Raw genomic sequence first — 26,021 nt, 5'->3', positions numbered from 1 at the left:
GGGATATAGTACATTTTCTGGGCATTCCGAAAACATGCACAACTGAAAATTGACGATTTTTGATTTATGACGTTGAAAGAAGTGATTTATTAAGTGCCACCCGGTAGAAATAATTCACCATTATGGTTAAAATATATTTTTCAATGACAAAAATCTTTAATTATTTCAATCATAAATTTTTAAACATACAATGAATATATTAATTAGTACTTTGAAGAATCTCGACCTGTTGGTACGTGAAAATGTACGTCAAATAACAGGTAAAAATAGTCACGAATCTTTCTATAACATTTTTTAGATTCTTGGAAATTTATTCATTAGAGTATTCTCGTAATATGTACAAAAGTGTTCAGTACGACATATAACGATGCTAAGTGGACAAAATTGTTATATGTATACATATTTGAAATCGTGAACTGCAAATATGTTTAATTTTTATTGATAATTTTCTTAATATCAATATTATTTATAATATCGGACACTGGATTTTTCACCCTACGGATGAGATGTCAATTTTAAAGGTATCTCAACTTGATGACACATGTATCTTCTTCCATTTTTCTTATGAAAGAAGATGGAAGTCTGAGCATACCAGTGCTAATGTGTAAGTGCTTATTCTCAGACTTCATCTTCTTTCATAAAAAAGGAAGAACGATACATATTTCATATCAAGTTCATATTCTTCTCTGTCTTATTCATCATTACTGAGGATTGTGACCGTTGTGGAAGCAATGACTTTTTCTCCAGTTATCCCTTGACTGCGCTGCACGTAGCGCTCCAAGCACCGAGGTGCCTGCTGCTGCCTTAACTTGATCGGTCCATCGTGTGGGATATTCCTCTCTCTCTCCTCCCCTCCAGGCTACTGATCACAACCAGTCGTTCAGGCTATCCTCATTGCGACGCGCAACTTGTTCAAAGAACTGAAGAATACGTCATGTACAGACATTGGCCAGAGTCTAGCCATCCAAGTGTAAATCCTGACAAATGGACTCGTTAATGCATCTCGCTATCCAAGAAACTAAGAGCATGTGCCTCCAACATAACATTTCGAAACGCTCAATTTTTACTCTTTTCTGCTGTTTTTATGGTCCACGAGAAAATGGAATGGACCAAACTCCTGACAAGCTTTATCTCTTACACCAAGTTGAGACACCTTTAAATAAGATAATTTTCTCTCAGGCTATTACATTGCTATTGATGGAATTTCCACAGGTGTCGTTGAGGGTGATATTAGCAGAAACAGAGGGGAGGGGGCTGTTGAATTGTAGCACCACCAGCTCGTAGGTGACGACTGTGCCAGCGATCTAAAACAGGTTTATTGTGTGAGTTAGCTCATTCATATTTTTAATTGCCCCGCTTCAAGGCTGCTAGAGAACTAGTTCATGCGTATATCGCTCACTCCTTTCAAGAACGTCATAAATCAAAAATCGTCAAATTTCAGTTGTGCATGCTTTTGGAATGCCCAGAAAATGTGCTATATACTAGCAAAGAGGCATATTTTTAACATAATATTTACTCGCTACAGGACAGAAAGTGTTGTTTTTGCATTTTGAAGAAAATGTATTGTTTAATTATTTTTTTAAATATATTAAATATTTTTCAAATGGAAAAAAAAATCTTCAGGTTTTACCTAAAAGATCTGTTGCACAGTAAAAAGTTCAATAAGTGGATTGATATTCATTTTTAATACATTGTATTATATTTTTAATCTTTAAAAACGTTCTCTTGAAAAATCTAGTATTTTGATTTGTGACGTTCTTGAAAGGAGTGAGCGATATGTCAACGTGCATACTGCATATCGCTCATTTGGAGCAACAATGACATAATAATACTTTGTTTGAAAAACAATTTAAATATTTCAAAATGTGCGGAAAGACTATTTACATCGGGAGAAACATGGACAGAATTGATTTTGTGGTGAAATGCTGCGAGGTGGCGCGAGTTGACACTCGACTATGACTCGCGTTTGAATCAATTCCACCACTATGACTAGTAGAATTTATTCAAATGGCGCCATTTCTGTTGTCAACAACATCTGAATTGCATCTCCTGTTATATTTCTACAAGTGAAATTACGCCAATGTTGCACCAAATGAGCGATATGTCGTCTTACTTACTGTTAGTATCAGACCTCGTGTGATTGAAAAAAACTTAAGTCCGGTAAGGGCCACGGTGTCCGATGTTACATGATCTAGAAACCTTTTCACCTAGAACAGCATATGAAGATAAGAACAAAACAGATATAAGAATTAATTAGTATTCTATCAGATCCAACGGATGATATATCAATATTATAGGTGATGATTATAGATACGTTTATAAAATAAAACTCCATCTTTGTTTTCAACCAATTTTATTTTGGTACTTTTTTCCAACCGTTTTCTATGAATATTTCTCAACATTAAGTTTAATACATATCCAACCCTGAATATGACCAGGTGCTTGTCGAAACCAGTGGAAAAAAGTAACAAATATAAAAGTGGTTAAAAACAATGTTGGAGTTTTTTTTAAGTTTAAAAATATGTGCCACAAAGCATCAGCAAAAAATATTCAAGGAACAAAAAATATTTAAGAGTATATAGATAGATAGTGGTTACACACTGTCATAAATAACATAACGTAATAAATGTCTTACCACAAAGTTAATGCTTAAAAAAATTAAAATAATATGAATTGAATTGCTTTAAATCATGTTTTAGTCCACAAAACAAATAGTCAGTTTATTTTTTTATATCTCTAGTGAAGTTCTAGTGATTCAAGAACAAGGTTTCTAAATTGGTTCATATATACATAGAACTTCCAAGAATTTGAGTAGTGCGGTTGTCAATAATGGGTAGAATTGGTGAATGTTACACGTGTGTAAAGTGATCACTTAAACCAGCCTATGACGGTCGTCAGCCCCGTAAATGCCCAGACTTCCATATTCTTCTTCATCTTTGATGAGATGTCAAAAAATAATATGAAAATAATTCCTGTAATTGGAGATAATCCAGATTTTGTGAACAAGTATTTGGACACACTCAAAATGTTGAATAGTCTGTTTAATACTAAAAAATATAAATATATATTTTTTTATAACCCTTATCCGCACCTAATGGTGCATAGGGTACTGCATCTAATTGACGCAGTGTTATCTTGATCATTACTTACATGAAGGCAAGGTGATCACTCTTGCGCTTTAGGAACCAGTCAAGGGTAATATTAAATAAATATTACAGTGTTAAATTGCTAATATTTATTTTCACCTCCCCCCCCTGGGAATCGAACCTGGGACCTCCAGCACGGTAGCTAAACACACTGACCATTACAACGCGGAGGCGGACACGGAGGTGAAAAAATATATACAGTTGTATATTTACAATGTGTAAATAAATACATACGTAATTCTTTTCTAAATTATTCAAGACACTGAATAATTCATCCTATGGATAATTTATCAATATATTGTAATTTATAGGAGTCTCTAATTGAGAGGAAGTATCTATCGAGCAATATAACTTCACAAATTCCAGATCTATAAAAAATTACAAGTTGCATAGCAAAGAAATCCAAAAACAGTGTATGTGTGCATCATCATGTGTGCAAAAAATAATACTACTACTATGTACTACTACTACTACCATCACGCCGTTTCCCCGCAGGGGTAGGCAGAGAGGATGGAACGCCACACTCTTCTGTCCTGACATACACTCCTCGCCTCCTTCACATCCATACATCTAGTCATACATGCCCTTCGATTACGCAGACTTTTGACACCGCCAGATTATAATAAAACATCAGTAAAATAAAGGGTAATATGGTGAACGTTACGCAAGTATATAAAGTGGTCACTTGAGCCAGCCAAATGGCTGAACTTCAATCTTCTTTCGTATAAATAACTATTTTGGTTCAACACAGGCCTTAAGAGCCAAAATGCATATAAATTATATGTACATGTATATTTGAGATATAAATAAATAATAGTAGTTTATAAAATTTAACATCTTTGTTTTAACCACTTTTTTATTATTAGTACACTTTAACCAACCGGTTTCGACAAGAAACTTGTCATCATCAGGGTTTATTAAATTCTAAAACATTAAAATACCGTAAAGTGGGTATACATTGCACCAAAATATTGCATTTTTTCAAAAAATTGTCTATTCAGATCAGGTTTTTTACTTTTTCTGAGGTTTCAACTATTGAAATGTAATAACACATATACCTATAACATGTCTGATATGTTTTTAAATTTTTATCTATTTTGCCTATATTTTTTTTTTATATTTATATTTTGGTGCAAAGTATCCCGGGGTAAAGTACAACTTTGCACCATGATATTTTCTCTACACTTTTCGTACTAGAATCCAAATTGATGCAAAGTAAAGGCTATCCTACAAGTTTTGTTGCACCTTATGAAGGGTTTTGGCTCACAGTTCACTAAATGCAGATTATAATATTGTATAATTATGGAAAAATAAGACACTTGATAGAATTTTTTTTTTAAATATTGAAAAATCTAACAAAAATGTTTTTTTTTCAATACTGAAGGTTTAAAATTATATAAAATAAAAGGTGGATATTAAAACATATCGTACTACATAGGTAATAGGAATTAAAATTAAATTAGGTCTAAATATGGTCAAGTTCCGGGAGGGTAAAGAAACCTCTTTTGGATTGCATTTTCGGTTCTTTTATGGAACCCGCTACATCCTTTCAAGAATATTGAAGAAAGTCATCCTTCATCGGCCACTTCCACGATTTGAGACTCTCCTGCATGGATTTAACAGCTCTGTCTTTCTTTATTTCCAAAATCTGTCCCGGAAATTTTTCTCCTTCATAATGAAATACGACATATTCTCCCACCTTCTTTTTTACTGGTCCTAATGAAACGGAAGAACAAATACGATAACTGATTTCAGTCATCGTTTTTGTTCTTCTCACTCTTCCTTAAAGCTTCCGTGGTAACTATAATCAGTTAATGCTAGATATGCTGGAAGTTTCGATGCGGAAGGTGGGATCATTGATGTAGTTGGTTCAGGTAGCATTTGTGTCTCGTCAACGTTCATTTCGACATTTGGATCGTGAGCAATGCTCTTACCTGGTTCTATCGGTATCGTGATCCTGCGTTTTAAGACCGAATTCTTTGGGTTGAATCTGTTTTCTTCCAAAAATAGTTGAAAACTCTGGCGCACGTCATCGTCATACGCTTTTAATGGCAACCGATTAAGCAACTGACTAGTTTTAGCAACAGCCAAGGTTTTATGTCTTTGCAAAAATGATCTTATCCATTCAGAGCCTGGTACGTTGTTCTTTAATATTCGTACTCTTCTGCCAAATCTATCCAAATAGGCTATTAGAATGTAGCGAATGTTAAAAAAACTCACTGGGAAACCGTACTCACTCATGTCTACTATGCAGTTTACGAAGGATTGCTCTTCGCCCTTGTCACATATCGGAGGTTTTCCCACAGGTTTTGTGTGCTGACCTTTGAGCTTATAGTTAATCGTCCTTCTGGGGATTTTCTTCAGCCTTTCTTTGACTGATTGCACCATTTCGAATGGCCTCCAAACACTGCTCCACTCTCTTCGGTGTAAAATCGCAGTATCGTCTGGCATAAGGCCGCTGTTTGTATGTTCTTGACATTTTTGAAAAAAATATACCATCAGGAATTAAGTAAGTACACAAAACCTATAGATATTTAGCAAACATGTCAAGTTGTATAAGCCGTTTTAAGACTTTTCATCAAATTAATTAACTATGGCCTTTTGTGGATACTTTGCACTTGGTGCAATGTTACCCCAAATGTGGTCAATACAAGTCAGTTCTTAAAAAAATATTATTTTTACAAAAACTTGACAATGTAACTAAAAAATACAGCATTTGAGAAAAGCAGGGCCTATCTACCTACGATTTAGAGACCACTCGCTTGTTGTAACTAGTTTCAGTATACTGATTCCACTGGATTTTTTCGGACACAATTTTCAGACAGAAAACTTTCTTTACGTTCGGACAGGAAAAACGCATTGAAGCAATAGCGACCGACTGTTACTTCCGTAAACTAAAAAGTAGATAGAAGTGCCATCTATCAGAAACAATAGAAAGTAGAATGAAAAATGACATGTATCAGAGATGACCAGCTCTACAATTTCTTTACAGAAGGTGGTGCAAAGTATCACCCATGGTGCAAAGTATACCCACTTTACGGTACTCATAGTTAATTACATTACCTTACCAAAAACTTCCACACATTCCGTACGCTATATGAAAATATTATTTATAAATATGATTTAAAAACTCCTAAATATTAAATAAAAATAACAAAGCTGTTTAGTTTTATAAAGTTTATAAAATGTGCCACAAAGTATCTGCGAAAAACATAAAAGATGTTTCGTTTCAGTTAAGACGCTTGTAATATATAAATACATATATAAGTGTTTACAAGTAATGAAAATACCTCATTGCAATACGTCTCTGAAGGTACAGCATAGAGTGTCTTGAGAGGTTCTTTCGACGCAGTGTAGATTTGGGAAGCTGACAGAGACACGGCGAGAAATCTGACCATTAGAAAGCTGAAGGAGAATACGAAGTAAATTGCTGTAGAAAGGCCCCTGAAAATGAAATCAGTCATATGTAGGCTTTTTTTTATCTGAGTTACTCCACAGGAATTATTTTACATTAATATAGACAGATATCCATATTCTTCTTAATTTATGTTGAGATGTCAAACATGTAAAATTAAGTATTTGGACACACTCAAAATGATGTGAAAACTATGCAAATTTTTTATATTAAAAAAATCGCTCGTAATGACGTGATATTTATTATCTACAATTACTTAATAATTTGAGATGGTACCTACATAATTGTCCACCTCCGTAGTGTAATAGTCAGCACGCTCGGCTACCGTTCTGGAAGTCCCGGGTTCGATTACCAGGGGGGGATCAAATATAAGTGATTTTTTCACTCTAATACTTAATCAATATTACCTTGGACTGGTACCTGTAGCGTAGGGCTGTTCACCTTTTTTTCACGTGTTAACGATTAAGATAACACTGCGGTTATATGATGTAGTGCCCTATGTACCATTAGGGTGCGGATAAGGGTTTGAAGAAGATTTAATAATTCGAGATAGTACATAAATGTATGCATATCGTAGTCATACAGGAGAAAGTGACCAAGTGTATTTTTTTACAAAAACGTGATCATTGACTATTTGATATCTTACTAGCTTAATATTGCCCTGAAAACATCCCAACGGATTTTAAACTTGGAAGTATAATATATTGACTTGTTAAAAATGACTAACTGCATTGATGTTTATTTTCTTGCCAAGCAAAAGTGACTTAAATGGCCCTCCTGAACATTTTACGTTTTGTTAGTTGGTCACTTTCTCATGTACGACTACGATATGCACAATAGCATACGCGATAGCGTTTATATGGGTCATTATATGGTGTGTCGTTAGCATTTCTTTGTAGACGTTTGGCCCTGACCTTGTCAATTACTATGATGACCCGATGATGGTCGATGAGGTAACGAAACGCCGACAAAGAAGTGATAATGACACAAGATTCAATAAACCATATATTCAATTATCTGAATCAGAGGTTCCCAAACATTTTTTGTCTCGTAGACCCCTTGCCATGTTTTTCGATTTTTGGAAGATCCCTCCTTACCTAATATTGTTTTTCAGCAAATTCACTATCTTCTAATGTATTTTGAAAGTCGATGTATGTAGTGCACATTGAAAGATTGAAATTTATAACGTGTATGATAATTTATAAAGTGTAATGAAAATTCAAAAAACACACACATGTTAGGGGTTAATTCAAATTGAAATTACTCTCTGTTAAATTAAATAAATAAGCAAAAAATAAATGCTTTTAGTCTTAGGAATAAACTTGATGTCGTTGACCTCCATTTCTTTTTCATGGACCACCAATTGTTTTTCGCTGACATATACCCCTTCCAAGTCGTCGTAGACCCCTGGGGGTCGATATAGACCACTTTGGGAATCACTGATCTGAATGATTGTTAATCTACAAAATCTAATAGCATACCCATCAGCAAGTTTCCAGCATGGCAGAGTTGGAGCTTTTTCCTTTTGTGCCGAGCTAAAAATAAGGTCATATTTTATATTTGAATAACTAACTTTGTGATTTTCCATTTTATAATTAAAATGTAACTTTGTTTTAAAATCACCATAAATATTTTCTTATATCTTAATTATAATGTCTACCGGTTTCGAAGCTAACCGCTTCTTTATCAAGACTGATTAATACTACTATTATTGTCAGTCTTGATAAAGAAGCGGTTAGCTTCGAAACCGGTAGACATTGTAATTAAGTTATAATTAAATATTTATAGTGATTTTAAAACGAAGTTACGTTTTGATTATAAAAAAGGTTCTTATTATAATAAAATGAAAAAAAAATGCACGATAAATAAAACTTAGGGTTATTAAAAAAGCGTAAAAGTATGAAGGTTGTATTTATGTAAACTTCTTGTATTCTTAAGATGTGGCAGGGACGTTTGCTCAAGCCATCTACATTTCTTTCTTCAGGGACCAATGTGTCTATTTTTGTCCGATGGGTATGAATAATTTTTTTAAAGAAATTCGAATTATTATTTTTGACATCTCATCAAAGATGAAGAAGAATATGGAAGTCTGGGCATTTACGGGGCTGACGACCGTCATAGGCTGGTTTAAGTGATCAATTTACACACGTGTAACATTCACCAATTGTACCCACTATTGACAACCACACTACTCAAATTCTTGGAAGTTCTATATATATTTTTTTAATTTTTTTTATTTATTTCTTAAGTTAGCTTATATTAAAACTAATATAAACTATTATATACTTTTACATCATCTTTATATATTTACATTTCCTTACAGTAACTTAGACATTTATTTTTAAATTCTTTCAGACATTTTTCATTCTTCATACATTCAGGCATCTCATCATACATTTTTAAACCCTTATACATCAAGCAATTTTGCGACTCAGCTCTTTTCAATAATGGTAGTCTTATTTTATCCTTTTGTCTAGTAGCATATTCAATGAACCAATTTAGAAACCTTGTTCTTGAATCACTAGAACTTCACTAGAGACATCTATTGGTGAGATGTAAAGAAGCTTTTTTAGTGAAGTTCTAGTGATTCAATAACAAGGTTTTTAAATTTGTTCATATATATAGAACTTCCAAGAATTTGAGTAGTGTGGTTGTCAATAGTGGGTAGAATTGGTGAATGTTACACGTGTGTAAAGTGATCACTTAAACCAGCCTATGACGGTCGTCAGCCCCGTAAATGCCCAGACTTCCATATTCTTCTTCATCTTTGATAAGATGTCAAAAATAATAAATATAAAATCTTGTAATTGGAGATAATCCAGATTTTGTGAACAAGTATTTGGACACACTCGAAATTCGAATTGTTATAAATTGGTTTTTATCAATATTGAATTCTTCAAATACACTGATTTTAGATTTTATTTTATTTTATTAACTGTTTTAACATTTAACTGTTTCTTGATTTATAACTTTGCCCTAATATTTCTGATTTATTTGACTGTTTTGCTTATTTCTCCACTTCTTTTTTAGTTTAAAATTATTTAAAATTAACTAACTAACTAACCACTACGCCGCTTCTCTACTTGTGTAAGCAGAGTGAATGGAATGCCACACAAATCTGTCTTTACAGGCAATCTCCGCCTCTTCCACAATAAAAATTATTACATACCATATATATTGAATACCCACTTACAGGCCATGCCTAAGTGGGATTCGAATCATATATTATATCATATTTATACAATATGTAATATGTAAACAAATAAAAAATAATAAATAAATTCTTACCTTAAGCTGTTGAAAAGTTGAAGGCAAATGCTGTAAAGGTTGTTGGCAAAAGAGAGAAAAATGATTTCGTTGATTGCATTGTCGACTTTGGAAACCAATCTTGTCAGGTGGGCATATTCATTGCGAGTTGCACTCCAAAAGTTCTCCGGTAAGTTCTTCAAAAGTTACAAACACGAATAAAAATAAGATTTAATAACTAGATACAGTGTAACATCGGAATTCGGTACCCCGGAAATCCGAACCCTGGAAATCCCGGGAAAACCGAACAAGATTTCAAAGATAAACATCTGTAGGAAAATATTTTCAAAACATGCAAAAACTGAAGATGAATATGAACCATGATACACGATTTACACCCAAAGAAGGTTTGATAGAATCAACAGTAAATATGGGAGTCGAACACTTCAATATATCGTTCCAAACATTTTTTATTTGTTGCCGACGGATGTTAGAAGTCAAAATAAAATATGAAACAAAGGCAAAATAAAAGAATGGGTAAATGATCAAGAGTTAATTCTTCACTTTCATATATTAAGGTTGGTACCAGGACTCCGTTGTGTACTGCCAGTTTAACTTCCGCTGATAGACTTTTATTTACTATAACTGCTTTCAGTTCAGTTCAGTTAAATGTATATAATAAATGCAGTAACGCTTTTTCGTATGCAATATTATAAATAAGATAGTTTAAAGATAGATAATTATGACTACGTTATTGTTTCATATGTATTAATGTTTAAATTACCTTTCCAAATGCTACATTCAAAGATTCGTTTAGTTGTCCGAAGCGATCCGTGAGACCAACACTTAAGAGAATGATAAAGAGATCTTTCAAACTCCAGTGGAATGTTGCGGCTAAATTTGTGATCTGAAAAAAACGTCATCATATTTAAATTGTACATAAATAACCAACGCACATTTTAATTCTCGCGATTTTTTAACTGTTCCTAGTTAATTTTTGGCTGCAGAATCCGAAATAGCACTTAGAATTTATCGGATGTATTTTTTGAGATATGCCACATTAAAAAAAAACAAATTTTGAACATTTCATTGTAATTACCACTGTGTCAGCTCGGCTGTCCAAACTTAAAACACAGTAAAAGGCATTTTTTTGTAGTACGTTTTTTTTTGCATTTTTGGACTAAGTAGAATCTACTTAGTCCAAAAATGCAAAAAACGTACTACAAAAAAATGTCCCTTACTGTGTTTGAGTTTGGACAGCCGAGCTGTGGAAAACAAATTTGACGTTTACGAAAATTCAATATTCAACTGACAGAGGGTGGGTCTATGAGAAAAAAAGCTCTTCTTTGTAAGGACAGACTATACATACCTGTAAGCAAACTCCTTTCCACACAGCATAATCAGTGTAAGAGAAAATTTGAGTGAACGAAGCTCTGTAGAACTTTTCATCAGTTCGTTGGTCCTCGTTACATCTGTATACCACTGCTATTCCAGATGCGATGCTCAACAAGTGCTCAACTAAAAAATACCACTAAATATACCAATTATAATCTTGATCTTATCGATCGCTAATGTTACAATGTACAAAAAAAGCTATACTAGTCATTACCCTTGGTCACTAACACATTCCGTTACTATTATATCTGCATCTGATTAGCATTCTACATTCGTATATTTTATGAACTCTTCTCTCATATCACAAACATTCAGACCATCTGAAAATGTTTTTTTTTCAATTTCGCAATATAGTTCATAAAACAAAAACAATACAAATGCTTTGCAAGAGGTCTGTCACGAAGCCTTATATGCTTTTGTATCAGATCTGGGAATGCGGTGGAACAATTATTTAATTCATTTTGCAATTTGCGGTAATCGAACCCACCAGCCAGTTTCTCGGTCAAATTTTACCCAACAACCACGACGTCACGACGCTTTTGTCTTTTTTGCTACGACGCCTGTGTATCTATGTCAAATGAAATAATTAACATTGTCAACAGTATGTATTTTTACAAAATGGCTGACAGTTTTTCACGATCTAATAAATTGTTTTACTATTTAAATTAAAAATAAAAAAAACGCAATTTTTAATTACTAAAGGGTGACAAATATTTGAATTAAAAAAGTTTATCTTCGAGATTATTAAATGATTTTTCAACTCCAAAATGTAAATACTAAACAATTTCAACAAAACTTCAAATATTTGGGAATTAAATATTTCAATAAACTCCCTAAAGAAATTTAAAAAATAAAAGATATAAAAATTCTAAAGAAAAAAATTAATGCCCATTACATATAAATCTTGAGAGAAAAAAAAGACTATCATACCATTAATTATATAAAACATTAAACTTTGAGTGTAAGTCCCTCTCCAAGCACAAGAGCTAAGTCTCTTTTTTGGAGAGGCACAGCGAATCTAAAACTATAAGTTTGCCATATGTATAAATGTTTAGAAATTGTATTGTGTTGTACTTAAAAGTGTAACTATATTAAATAAAAAATAAAATGAAAAAAATTATGCAAGTAATGGGTAGGTAGCCTCGAATAAACGCACCAAGTGCGAAGAATAGTACGAGGAAGCTGTAGATCCCGAATCTGTGGTAGAGTGTTCGCTGCTTTCCGTGACGAAGAGTTCGCTTGATTTCCGCCTTGGCGATGGCCAAGTTCAGCTTTGGCCAGTACGGACAGATGCGCAGGAAAGCCGCGTGCGTCAGGAATGCGCTGAAGTAGAAGACCACATTACCTGGTGAACACAAATGCACAATTCTCATGAAATTATTCGGCATATTGTAACATCATACATTATAAATTGTTTCCGGGGGAATCAAAAAATAAAACACCTTCGAACTATCGTAGAAAAAACTTGAAACACTATTTTACCAAATAAAAATAGGTAGGTACTCGAAATCTCACTTTGAAATGAAGGAGGATTTTTTGTGTATATTATTGAGCGTTTGTCTACCTTGTCTTGCCCCGTAGTCGATTTCCAGAAAAAGGGGCCTGGAAACCTTAACGTATAACAATCGAGTAATTTACAATTTTTTTATGATTATATATTAAGAAATATTAAACAATAGCGATGTACATTATTTAGATGTGACGTGTCTGGGTTCCCTTCAAAGTATTGACCCCCCGACTTTTTTCCACTTTTACGGAGGCGGACTTTATATATTTATTTAATATATTACATTTAACCATATATTTAATATATTATATTTAACTTTATATATTATATTGAATAAATCTAAAAGCATTGATGCTATTTTTTTACATACCACATGAATAACCTGGATAAATACATACCAAAGTTTTGAAAACTGATGTGTGTTCCCATAAAATTGTAAACGCAAGCAAAACCTACAGTGAAAAGCCCAATAAATATGATCATACTGTAGCCCATTCGCCACGAAATCAACTTAAACCTGAAAAATAAACAAATCTTTGTAATTTAGATTAGTTTTGTACTTAGATTTCTTGGTGAAACTGCATTTTATAGAATGCAGTAACAACTTTGTATATATTATAATATTATATAAAACCATATATATGTATATATATATATATATATATATATATATATATATATATATATATATATATATATATATATATATATATATATATATATATACATATATATTATTTTTTTTAATATTAAAAGTGATATATTATTTTGAGAAATAAAAAGACATTGTTTTTTGAGTCACTCACATTTTTATTAACAACCAACTAGTTTCGGCAACAACCATAGTTTATAGTCATAAATTAAACCCTTTTATAATATAGTTTAATTTATAATTATTTTAATTTTTTATTATTTAATTTATAATTATTTATAGTTTAATTTACAATTATAGTCTATAGTCATAAATTAAACCCTGAAGTTTCGGTAACAGGTTGTTCCCGAAACTAGTTTGTTTTTTATAAAAGAATTTAGTGGATCAAAAAACAAAGTCTTTTCGTTTCTCAAAATAATTATATAAACTCATTAAAATGCAAGAAAATTAATAATATAAATTATTTATTATAGATGTCTCACAGAAACGAATCAGTTTGATAAGAATGTCTGTTTTGTCATTTACAGAGTTCATGATCTATCATCGGTCGGCTTAAGTAATCGCATATTATATTTGGGTAGCAATCACCAATATATTCACGCTGTTTAAATGTACAAATTACGAGTATTCACGAGTCCGCCTCCGTAGTGTAATGGTCAGCATGCTAGCCTACCGTTCTGGAGGTCCCGGGTTCGATTCCCAGGGGGGTTTAATAAATATAAGTGATTTTTTCACTCTAATATTTATTCAATATTACACTGGACTGGTACCTGAAGTGGAGGGCTGATCACCTTTCCTTCATGTGTAATCGATCGAGATAACACTGCGTTTATATGAAGCAGTGCCCTATGCACCATTGGGGTGCGGTAAGGGTTTAAAAAAAAATGTGCCTATTATTGTGAGTTTGAAGCGACATTTACCGAGATTCTAATGAATTATTATAGCAATCGTCAGTCATTATATAGCCATACTCACACGGGGGTCGTCTTTAGAAAACGAAATACATCAGCCGAGGCCGTAGTACATACGTATGATATCCAGCTAGGGATACTTTTGAATAATATCATGGAAAATCTCGTTTTTTAAATGTACACGGCAGCCGCGTATTCTGAGATGTCGGTAGTAGGCGCCTATCGCGTACACGGCAATCGCCTAATACTGTATTTTCCCCGAATAAATATTTTCCTTGAGGGATACAGGAGAAAATAGTTGAAAATTAAATTCAGTGATAACGACATTGATGATATATATTGTAATTATTTTTTGACATCTCATCAAAGATGAAGAAGAATATGGAAGTCTGGGCATTTACGGGGCTGACGACCGTCATCGGCTGGTTTAAGTGATCACTTTACACACGTGTAACATTCACCAATTCTACCCATTATTGACAACCACACTACTCACATTCTTGGAAGTTCTATATATATGAACCAATTTAGAAACCTTGTTCTTGAATCACTAGAACTTCACTAGAGACATCTATTGGTGAGATGTAAAGAAGCTCTTTTATTAAGCAGAAACTCTTATATTAGTATGTGAGGTCCGAATCCTGGATTATAATCACACACATGAGAAACGCCAGAAAATACCATTTTCATTTTTATTATTTAAGATTATTGTTTGACCAGATAATTTATTTACAACATTTTGAGTGTGTCCAAACACTTGTTCACATAATCCAGATTTTGTGAACAAGTATTTGGACACACTCAAAATGTTGTATATTGTAATTATTGATAAAAACTAACCGTAATTTTGTTGGATCTGTATCTAGCACTCCAACGATGGGCATGATACCAAAGAATTGTCCACAAGTGAGTACAGGACCAATAGCTCGATAAAAAGTATCCTCTTTTAGATTATGCCTTGGTAAGGGTCCAAAATTAGGCATTAGATTGGGTGCAATCAGTTCTGAAAAAAAATATTCTCGTTAATTTTGCAATACGTTTTAAATTAAGTGTGTGCGTGCAGTGCCCTATCCATTATTGGGTGCGTATAAGGGATAGAAGAATTAAAAGTTTAAGTCACTTTTTATCATATATTTTTTGGTGACTTCAACAAAAATTCACCAAAAATCATCTGTCTGGCTCGCTCTGTATAAAGTGAAAATATTTTAGATTTTTTTAGTGTTTTATAGTATTTATGCATTGTAATAAATTTTCATGTAAATATAACATAAGCTGTCATAAAAATAATATTTGAAAAATAACATACCCTCCATTATGACAAAATCTTTTGAGATATTTTTTTCAGGAATTGTAGGTCTGAAATAATATTATTAAATGTAATTAATTATTTATCTACGCTAAGTATATTATTTAAGAAATTTAGGTGGTCGGGTTGTGGTCCCGTGGTTAGTGTCGCGGACTAAGTAAGAGTTTTTCGGTTCGAACCCACTCTACCAGAATTCGATACCTATTTCTAATAATGAGCCGCTTAGGCTCACAGAAAAAGCATTAAATTAAAATGTTTGTAAAATAATAAAAACAGATGTTTCCCTTTTTTAAAAAAAAAACGTTTCGATATACTTATAATGTGCTAAGAAAGCATTTGATATAAATGATTTTATTGGGTTTTAGTTAAATAGTTTATTTTCAAAATTAAATTATTTTAATTTTATAATTAAAATGTAACTTTGTTTTAAAATCACTATAAATATTTTATTATAACTTAATCATAATGTCTACCGGTCTTCGAAACCGGCAAGTTCCTCAAATTGAAATCATATTTCAATTTTCTTCCAGTATCTTTAGTCCGCCTCCGTAGTGTAATGGTCAGCACGCTCGGCTACCGTTCTGGAGGTCCCGGGTTCGATTCCCAAGGGGGGTAAAATAAATATAAGTGATTTTTTCACTGTAATATTTATTCAATATTACCATGGACTGGTACCTGAAGCGGAGGGCTCATCACCTTCCTTCATGTGTAAACGATTAAGATAACACTGCGTTAATATGACACAGTGCCCTATGCACCATTGGGGTGCGGATAAGGGTTTTATTATTATTCATTATCTTTAAATAAATCCGAAAGTACAAAGAGACCTTCATATTATTTTTAAATTAACTTACTTTGACAGTATTTGTGTGGAGATAGTCAATGGCGGTTGTTGAGAGTTGATTGCTGACCATTCTTCGCCAGATTTCCACAACTTTTCCAAATATTGCTTAACGCCTTTATTCATAATTCAATATCTGAAATACCTTACCAAATATTAAAAAATAAAAAACGATTCTCGTATATTCAGGTAGTGCCAATTTATAGTACTTATCCGCTCAAATATTTAAATTCTTTGCTAACTCCACCTCTCAAGTAAAACTTTGCATTTCTAAAGGTTTGGAAAAACGTAAATTGTATTTATATACGATGTAAAGTTTGCTAGAATGGGCATAGCGATACAATCTATGGGAAATGCATTATGAAAGCTGTATACTCGTACAACAAATTGTTTACTCTCTGGCCATCATTTATCACATCGATCACAAGTGTCATTAAGTTTCAATGTTACCTGTGGTTACTGCTACACGATGGAAAATGATAATGTTTGTTTGAAGTATGAAATGCATAGTTAATATGTTATATTCCTTCGTGTTTGATCAAAGACAGCTGAAAATAAATTAATTTTACGAGTTTTGCATTTTATAAAGCAAGAACTTTCACAATATTTATTTACATTAGTCTAATAAAACTTCATCCCTAGTACTTATTTTTACTAACGCTACACGATGAAAAATGACGTTTGTTTGAGTTATGAAATAATTTATTTGTTATATTCCTTCGTGTTTGATCAAAAAGAGCTGAAAAAATGAATTCTACGTGTTTTACGTGGAAAAAATTATCACAATTTTTATTTATATTAGTCCAATAAAAGCTTCTTTCCTAGTGCTTATTTTCGTTTTTCGTGATGCTGTAATCACTGCAACAATCGTCTACTTTCACCAAAACTTTAGGTGAGTGACGAATTGGTACTTTTCAGGAAACGCATTTTAAGCGTTACAACTTGTAAGGTATTGCCAAGATATCATTTTTCTAATTATTACAGTAAAATTTTTTAATAAAAGAGAGATAGATACTATAAACAAAATAATGCTAGAGTAATTTAGTTATTTTATTAGTGAATAGAAATTCCAAGTAATACATCGCTCACTCCTTTCAATATCGTCAATTTTCAGTTGTGCATGTTTTCGGAATGCCCAGAAAATGTACTATTTCTACTAAATATTTTTCAAATGGAGAAAAAACCTTCTGGTTTTATCTAAAAAGATCTGTTGCACAAATCTGTAAAAAGTTCAATAAATGGCTTGATATTTATTATTTATACATTTTATTATATTCAAACTTTAAAAACGTTATCCTGAAAAATCAAGTTTTTTGACGTATGACGTTGTTAAAAGGAGTGAGCGACATATTATATTGCAAGGCAAAGTGGAGCATAGGGAGAAGGCTTGTCAACTTGAGACATGACTACATACTTAAAATCTGTAAAATTCAAATGTTGAAAGTTTTTACTGTACCTAATAAGAGCACAATAATAAAATAAATAAATTAGCAGAAACCATCATTAATTTTGAGATTAATTTTTGGAAATATTCTATATACCTACTACCTCTATAAACTCTTAGGTACCTACTAAACTATATATTTGAAAATTATAGTTCAAGGTAACGTGTTTGTTTAAAATAAAATATCAAATAATGTTTAATTGTTTATTTTTCGTATATAAAATAAAACATTTGTATTAACTAAACCAATGTTTTATGTGTATTCATAGCGTCAATTGTGCTTGTACGTAGGAACATGACTGATAATACTGAAGTATGTTATATGAAAATAACTCGTGATAGTTTTTGAAATACATAATTGAAAAAATATTTTATTAAAAATAGGGGGTAAACTAACGATCAAGAGTTAATATTGTAAAAATTGTGTCATTAACTTATATTTTACTTTTTTTTTCTTTTTCTGGGTGAATATTATATGGATATATATAATAAATATTAAAAAAGTACGAAAAAAAGAACTACACCGACAAGACAGGTAAGATGGATGGTTGATCTTCGCAACCACCAAAAATATGTATATGTATTTATGTATATATGGACGTATTTGTACTTATATATTTTTAACAAATAAATGACTATTAATACTGCCGTTTCCACGCAGGGATAGGCTGAGAGGATGAAACGCCACACTCTTTTGTCCTGACATACACTTCTAGCTTCCTCCACATCCATACATCTAGTCACACTTGCCCACCAATTACGCAGACTTTTGACACTATCATATTTTAGGTTCTGACTGATTGTGCCAAGTCTTTTTCGGCCGTCCTCGTTCTGTTCTCCCACTTACATTCGCCAAACGCACTTTCTTAGTCATTCTCTCGTTATTCATTCGCTCCACATGTCCATACCACCTTATCTTTTCAATGATCCTTATTCTAAAATGATTACAAAGGCAGGTTTTATTTATTCCTGTTTGTTCTTCACGAGGTAATGCCACAATGATGGTCCGTGACGGTGATGTTGGCAGTAACCGGTGGAGGACTTGCGTTGAACTGGACCAGCACTAACTCATACGTTACAATCGTTCCAGCTATCTAGTGAAAATAGTAAAAAAATCACGTCAAAATACGTTATACAACTTTCAGCAGCATAATTTCCTAAAACTATTTATACAAATATATTTTTAAAAATACTAAAAAGATATTTAAAAAAAACACAAATTGAATTCCATCAAGCATTTTCAATAAATAACTTCATTGATTTTTTAAATCATAAATTTATTAACAGTTTAAATTTACAGAAATGTGACCTCCTGGGGATTTCATATTATATACCTCAATCTCTTCACTTCTCTAAATTTTGGATTCAAATCTATCAAGAGTTTAAATGGGGAACCATACATAATAACCAATGAACACCCGCGGAAATTTCCGCCAGGCACATCTTCAATCATGGATGACGTGGCCGAATGACGCGATTTAAATGGGTTTTTAGCTACAACATTTTGAGTGTGTCCAAATACAAATCTGGATTATCTCCAATTATGGGAGTTATTTTTCATAATTTTTTTTTGACATCTAGCAAAGATGAAGAAGACATATGGAAGTCTGGACATTTACGGGGCTGACGACCGTCATAGGCTGGTTTAAGTGATCACTTTACACAAGTGTAACATTCACCAATTCTACCCATTATTGACAACCACACCACTCAAATTCTTGGAAGTTCTATATATGAACCAATTTAGAAACCTTGTTCTTGAATCACTAGAACTTCACCAGAGACATGAATTATCACCTATTGGTGAGATGAAAAGAAGCTTTTTATTGAGCAGAAACTATTAGTATGTGAGGTCCGAATCCTGGATATAATTTATTTCAACAATTTGAGTGTGGTTTTTAGCTTAATGCATTATTCATTGACTGATAGATCTTTTATACAAAGTTTCGTTATTTAATGATTGTGTGGACAATGAAAGCATGTTAAAGAGCTTTATTGCCCAAATCTCAAGGTTACTTCAACTAAATGTTATGTGTGTTGGATTATATTATTATTATAATCAATATGAAAAATATAAGTTTTATTTTAGTTTTTTGAGATATCCATGAAATAATTATAACAATACTTTGTGTTTTGAACATAATTAAATGTAACTTACGGTAAGGATGAGTCCTCTGGTGACGTAGAAAAAGTTTAGTCCTGTGAGTGCCACTACATCTGTAGTTACTTGATCCAAAAAACGCCGAACCTTTTACGTTATGTATAAAACTTATAAGTGTACATATCGCTCACTCCTTTCAAGAACGTCATAAATCAAAAATCGATAATTTTCAGTTGTGCATGTTTTCGTAACGCCCAGAAAATTTACTAACTCCCAGCAAAAGCGGCATATTTTAACTTAATATTTACCCGCTACAGGGCAGAATGTATTGTTTTTGCATTTTGAAGAAAAGGTATTATTTGATTATTTTTTTAAATATATTAAATATTTTTCAAATGGGGAAAAAACCTTCAGGTTTTACCTAAAAAGATCTGTTGCACAGTAAAAAGTTCAATAAGTGCCTTGATATTTATTTTTCATACATTGTATTATATTTTTAAACTTTAAACACGTTCTCCTGAAAAATCAAGTTTTTTGATTTATGGCGTTCTTGAAAGGAGTGCGCGATATAATATATATTTTAATAACAACTATATAATATATTATAATAACAAGTACAAAAAAGTATTTATTGATTTGGCGTTTGATTTGTAGAACTCCATTTAAATTTTAGTATTACTTTTAAATCAAACACAGATTTTTGAGTCTACTTAGTTGTATTTTACTAAAAAAAAAATATATATATATTGTGACATTGTTTCGCCTTGTTAGGGCATTATAAAACGAATGTGAAGATTAATAAATATAAGGGTACGTACCTACACCCCCATTAGCTACTGTTGTCTCCCATAAATTATTGCTTCACATGTTAAAACTGTCACTAAGAATTGTAAAGCTACATAAGGACCGTAGTCCATTTGATCTTCACATTCGTTTGATAATGCCCTAACAAGGCGAAACAATTGTCACAGTATAATTTTTTATATGTTTTTGTTAATAAAATACAACTTAGTAGACTCAAAAATCTGTGTTTGTATTAAAATTAATGCATAAAACAAACAAAAAAGTAGTTTGGTTTGGCGCTCACCTCCTGGCAGTAGGACTCGGATGGCACGGCGTACAGCGACACAGCCGGGCGGCGCGCCTGGCTGTTGATGCTGGCGGCGGCCATGGCCACCACGAGCGAGCGCGTCAGCAGGAAGCCGAACGAGAACACAAAGTACAGCACGTGCGTGAACCGCCGCAGCGGCCTGCACGCGCACCCGGCGCGCACTTGCGGCCTGAACAAGCGTCGGGGCTGTGGGCGGTGCGGTGCAAAACTGCGGCTAGGCGTGCCGCGTGAAGGCCTATGCCGACGTCCACGCACAAAGCTGCGCTGTCTAGAGCCAATATCAACTGTCTACTGGAATCGCTGATCATCTTCTGTGAATGTCGTCTTGAAGAGGAGGATCTAGATCTCATGTTCTTCGGGTGCCCGTTGAATGACGGCTACCCGAGCTTCCTTTCAGACCTCTCCAGCATAATCGTTCCATTTCCCACTAACATCTTAACCTTATTAACATCCCCTAAGAAACTTGTATACAAAATAATTTGTAAATATCTTAAAATTAATTGTATAAATTTGTAAAGGTGTATGAAAACTCACTAAACAAACTAACATTACTAATAAAACTAACCCCACTAACAGGAATACTAACACTTGAAAGTCAAATGTAAAAGTGTAAATAAAAAATAACTCGACACTGGCTATAACACCCTAAATGGGTGAAAAGCCATCAAAAAGAAGAAGAAGAAGAAGAAGAAGATCGTATTCTGTTATCCTGGGAGCGAGAATTACTGCTGTACCGTGGTGAACCCTAGAGATTTTTTTTTAATTACCTGGCTTCCAAGTGACTCTGAAATCTAGCTACGGCTTATGCGACACCGCTTATCATGTCCCTACTCAGGCTTCAACTTTATAAGTTTCATAGCCTATGCCTTCTCGTGAGTGGATTTACTCTTTATGTTTAAAGTTACTATAATTTAATGAAAATTCATGAGTGAAAATTCTAGGCAAAAACACTCGCACTCTAGAGAGTGTCCCTTAAGAGACGATTAAGAGTACAATGAAGAGTTCACGCATTCGTGGAAAACTGGGAGTAACATACATCAATAGTAAGGCATGGGAAAGGCAATTGAGATAGTATGGCCATAAAGGGTGTAGAGAACCTGAACATGTTGTAAACCTGGCAATCGCCATGGATCTACCTCGAAAGACATCCAGAAGGAGATCGAAAAATTCATGGATGCTACAGAAAGAAAACATGATTCGAAGCCATGGCCTAGGTGACGTTGTATATAGTAGAAGGACCTACAACCTGAGAATAAGGAGAGCCGACCCCAACCAGGAGCCAGGAAGAAGATTATAGCTAGATATATGCAAACAAAACAGTACACTAAACGGCCGCAAGTTTTTGTTTTAGCTGTATCAAATTAGGTAATTATTGTGATCGTGTAAGAATCCTCGATTGAAGCAGTAAAGATTATGAGATGCAGTAATACGTGAGCGACCTCTTTTTAACATGATTCACAAACATGGGTGGCCAACCTTTTCAGCAGCCGGGCCAGATTTTAAAAATGAGATTTCTTACCGGTCCGTAAAACAATATAGCTTTTTTTATTCAACGCAAACATGAATTATATTGTTTTTTTAAAGAAGATTTAACAAAGAGAAATCCGTTTTCTGTTCTGGACACAGAATTTTAACGACACTCTCCAAACATTTCTTAACCATTTCACCATCTGAACATTGCTTCGATTTTTTGCTAGTATCATGGCTATTGCAAAATAGCTTTTGTATATCATTTTGGCTTTGAGTCGGTTTAGCAGCTTGTATTCTTATCAATGTGTATTTATAAGTCGATCGCGAAATGTTGTGATTGTTTGTTAACACGAATATACCATAGAAGAAATTGCCACGATAGTGAAATATACCCAAATATGGAACTACGCACAATGGAATATTCTTTTGGTAGTTTTATGTATACTTAAGGGAAAAAAATTAAATGCTCCGCGGGCCACAAGTAGACTCCCAGCGGGCCACGGGTTGGCTACCCTTGATTTACAATTAATTTAACAAATAATAATAATAATAAATTGTATTAACATGTAAGTATTTCGGCTCAACACAGGCCATGCCTAAAGAGCCGTACTACATATAGTAAAATAATAAAAATGTATGTATCCGTGAAATAAATAAATAAAATAAAAAATCGAGTCGACAGTTGATTTTGGCTGTGAATGTTTGGGTGGTTTTCAGTCGAGTGAAAGAAATCTAACGAAAACCGGGAAACAGACAGCCACTTTGTGTGTGAACGCACTCTTGTTTAAGGGTTCGGAATTAAACCGAGAAAAGGTCTTTAATTCATAAACGGTATTTAAATCTCAAGTTGCACATTTTGTACACCACTCCATATGGCTAATTTTTTCTCCGATTCTTTTAATTTTTAATTCCGAACCCTGGTTAGCTGATAGCTGTTGCGCACCCATGAGGGGATGTAGAAAATAACCCCCCACTAAAAAATATAGCAGCAAAATAATATGATTAAATAATGCACAAATTGATATTTTTTAAATATTACAACTAAAATACTACTGAATTATATGTAACAAGTTAACAAATTTCTTTGAAAAATAATTTATGTATTTATTGATTTGGCGTTTAATTAGTAGAATTCCATTTTAATTTATGTATTAATTTTAAATCAAACACAGATTTTTTGAGTCTACTAAGTTGTATTTTATTAACAAAAACAAATAAAAAATTATATTGTGACAATTGTTTCGCCTTGTTAGGGCATTATCAAACGAATTCGTTTTAACGAACATTCGTTTGATAATGCCCTAACAAGGCGAAACAATTGTCACAATATAATTTTTAATGTGTTTTTGTTAATTAAATACAACTTAGTAGACTCAAAAAATCTGTGTTTGATTTAAAATTAATACACAAAATAATTTATGGGTTAATAATTTGTTTTTTTTTTAAATATTTTCTTGAATGTAACAATTTTGACTGGATGGGACCAATTTATTTTTTAAAACTTTAATCTTGATAAAACAAAACAAACTATTTATGTCTCCATGAACAATGCTGATAACACTAAATAAATTTAAGTTTCATTAACTTTTACTTTTTCCATGAATAAATGCGATGTCACATTGAATACATGGGTGTTTTTTATATTTCTTCCAAAATGATTTTTCATATATGGTAAGCATGATTCATTTTGAGGAGATAATAATGCATTAGCTATATTTCAAGCATAAGATGGCCCATTCCTCACCTATTTTGGTTCTCACACACTTCTTCGTTGTCTTCTACTGTTTGGCTATAAGATCATTGAAGGAAATTCAGATACTTACTTCGTATAAAAACATATTGAAAATTAAATATTGAACGCCTGAATAAAACAAAAGGTATTGTGCATCACAATTGAGGATAACATTTGTGATTTCACATTTATCTACTAAAAGTAAGGTAAATCAGACAAAATTGACTGTCCAAACCACATGTACTACATATTATTTCCTCCAATCTCTTCTTTTCAATTGTTTTTTTATACAATTTTGACAACCTGTATTGAAGAATCTAAAGTATCAGTATCACACACACACACACACACACACACACACACACACACACACACACACACACACACACACACACACACACACACACACACACACACACACACACACACACACACACACACACACACACACACACACACACACACACACACACACACACACACACACACACACACATATATATATATATATATATATATATTTATTTATATACATATATATATATATATATATATATATATATATATATATATATATATATATATATATATATATATATATATATAGATTTCGTAATTTTACTAATTCTTCTTTGAAAAATTAACTTATCCTTCTACACTTTTCTGCAAGTGTTAACACTAACTCAATAATGTCCTTTAAAAAAAATATTTTGGCAAAATGTTTTTTTTGCAAATTTCTAAGTTTTTGGCTGCACGAAACATTTTTTATTATTATTTTATCGGAGGTAAAAATGGATAATCTCTTCAGAGCTTATCTCCTGTACTATTAATATATATCATTCAATCAGCAGTATTCAAAATTGTAAATTACACCTTCTATTCGTTATATACGTACATTACTCAATTTTTGAGTAATGTACATATCGCTCACTCCTTTCAAGAAGGTCATAAATAAAAAAAATCGTAAATTTTCAGTAGTGCATGTTTTCGGAATGCCCAGAAAATGTACTAAATCCCAGCAAAAGCGGCATATTTTTAACACAATATTTACCCGCTACAGGGCAGAAAGTGTTGTTTTTTGCATTTTGAAGAAAATGTATTGTTTATTATTTTTTTAAATAAACTAAATATTTTTCAAATGGAGAAAAAACCTTCAGGTTTTACCTAAAAAGATCTGTTGCACAGTAAAAAGTTCAGTAATTGGCTTGATATTTATTTTTATTACATTGTATTATATTTTCAAACTTTAAAAACGTTCTCCTGAAAAATCAAGTTTTTATTTTATTTATGACGTTCTTGAAAGGAGTGAGCGATATGTAACGTATCAAACATACTCAGAAATAGGTAAATATTAAACTAACACTTAGACAAATAGAGTAGGCTTAGCAATTAAGATATATTTTATGTTACATTAGGACTTACTTCAGGCTATTGAACAGTTGCAGGCAAATGAAGTACAGATTATTGGCAAAGGACAGAAGAACTATCTCATTGATGTACTTATCCACTTTCCGAACTAACTGAGCCAAGTTGGAGAACTCCAGACGTGCCGCTTTCCAGAACTGTTGTGGAAGGTGCTGTTGTAAAATGAATTAATTAAAAGTTATTAAAAATACAATGTAAATTTGATGTGAACGAAGCTAGGGAAACAGTGTGTGTAAATGTGTAAAACACTTATAAGAATCTGCTCAGCAAACCAAATATTATATTCACAACATTTTGAAAGTGTCCAAATACTTATTCA

At 32.6% G+C, this 26,021-nt stretch overlaps 1 protein-coding gene across 1 annotated transcript in view; it reads right to left on the bottom strand.

Moving 5' to 3' along the window:
• Nucleotides 1-1,175: 1,175 nt before the first annotated feature.
• The window catches only part of LOC148310208 (gustatory receptor for sugar taste 64f-like), a 37,617-nt gene continuing 12,771 nt past the window's right edge, over nt 1,176-26,021 (bottom strand). Inside the window, exons 10-19 of the mRNA XM_088258891.1 lie at nt 25,700-25,854; nt 21,052-21,343; nt 20,022-20,111; nt 18,861-18,957; nt 12,378-12,547; nt 10,592-10,714; nt 9,850-10,004; nt 6,437-6,590; nt 2,118-2,207; nt 1,176-1,304 (exon numbers count right to left, since the gene is read on the bottom strand). Of these exons, the coding sequence (XP_088115017.1) occupies nt 1,176-1,304; nt 2,118-2,207; nt 6,437-6,590; nt 9,850-10,004; nt 10,592-10,714; nt 12,378-12,547; nt 18,861-18,957; nt 20,022-20,111; nt 21,052-21,343; nt 25,700-25,854 (1,455 nt within the window). The remainder of the gene's footprint in view (nt 1,305-2,117; nt 2,208-6,436; nt 6,591-9,849; nt 10,005-10,591; nt 10,715-12,377; nt 12,548-18,860; nt 18,958-20,021; nt 20,112-21,051; nt 21,344-25,699; nt 25,855-26,021) is intronic.

This window comes from Brachycentrus maculatus, unplaced genomic scaffold (genome assembly GCF_059751285.1).
Source record: "Brachycentrus maculatus isolate JH-2025_06_01 unplaced genomic scaffold, ASM5975128v1 h1tg000104l, whole genome shotgun sequence".
Classification (NCBI taxonomy): Eukaryota; Metazoa; Arthropoda; class Insecta; order Trichoptera; family Brachycentridae; genus Brachycentrus; species Brachycentrus maculatus.
Note: the sequence above shows the minus strand (reverse complement) of the source record. Positions and strands in the feature narration are given on the sequence as shown.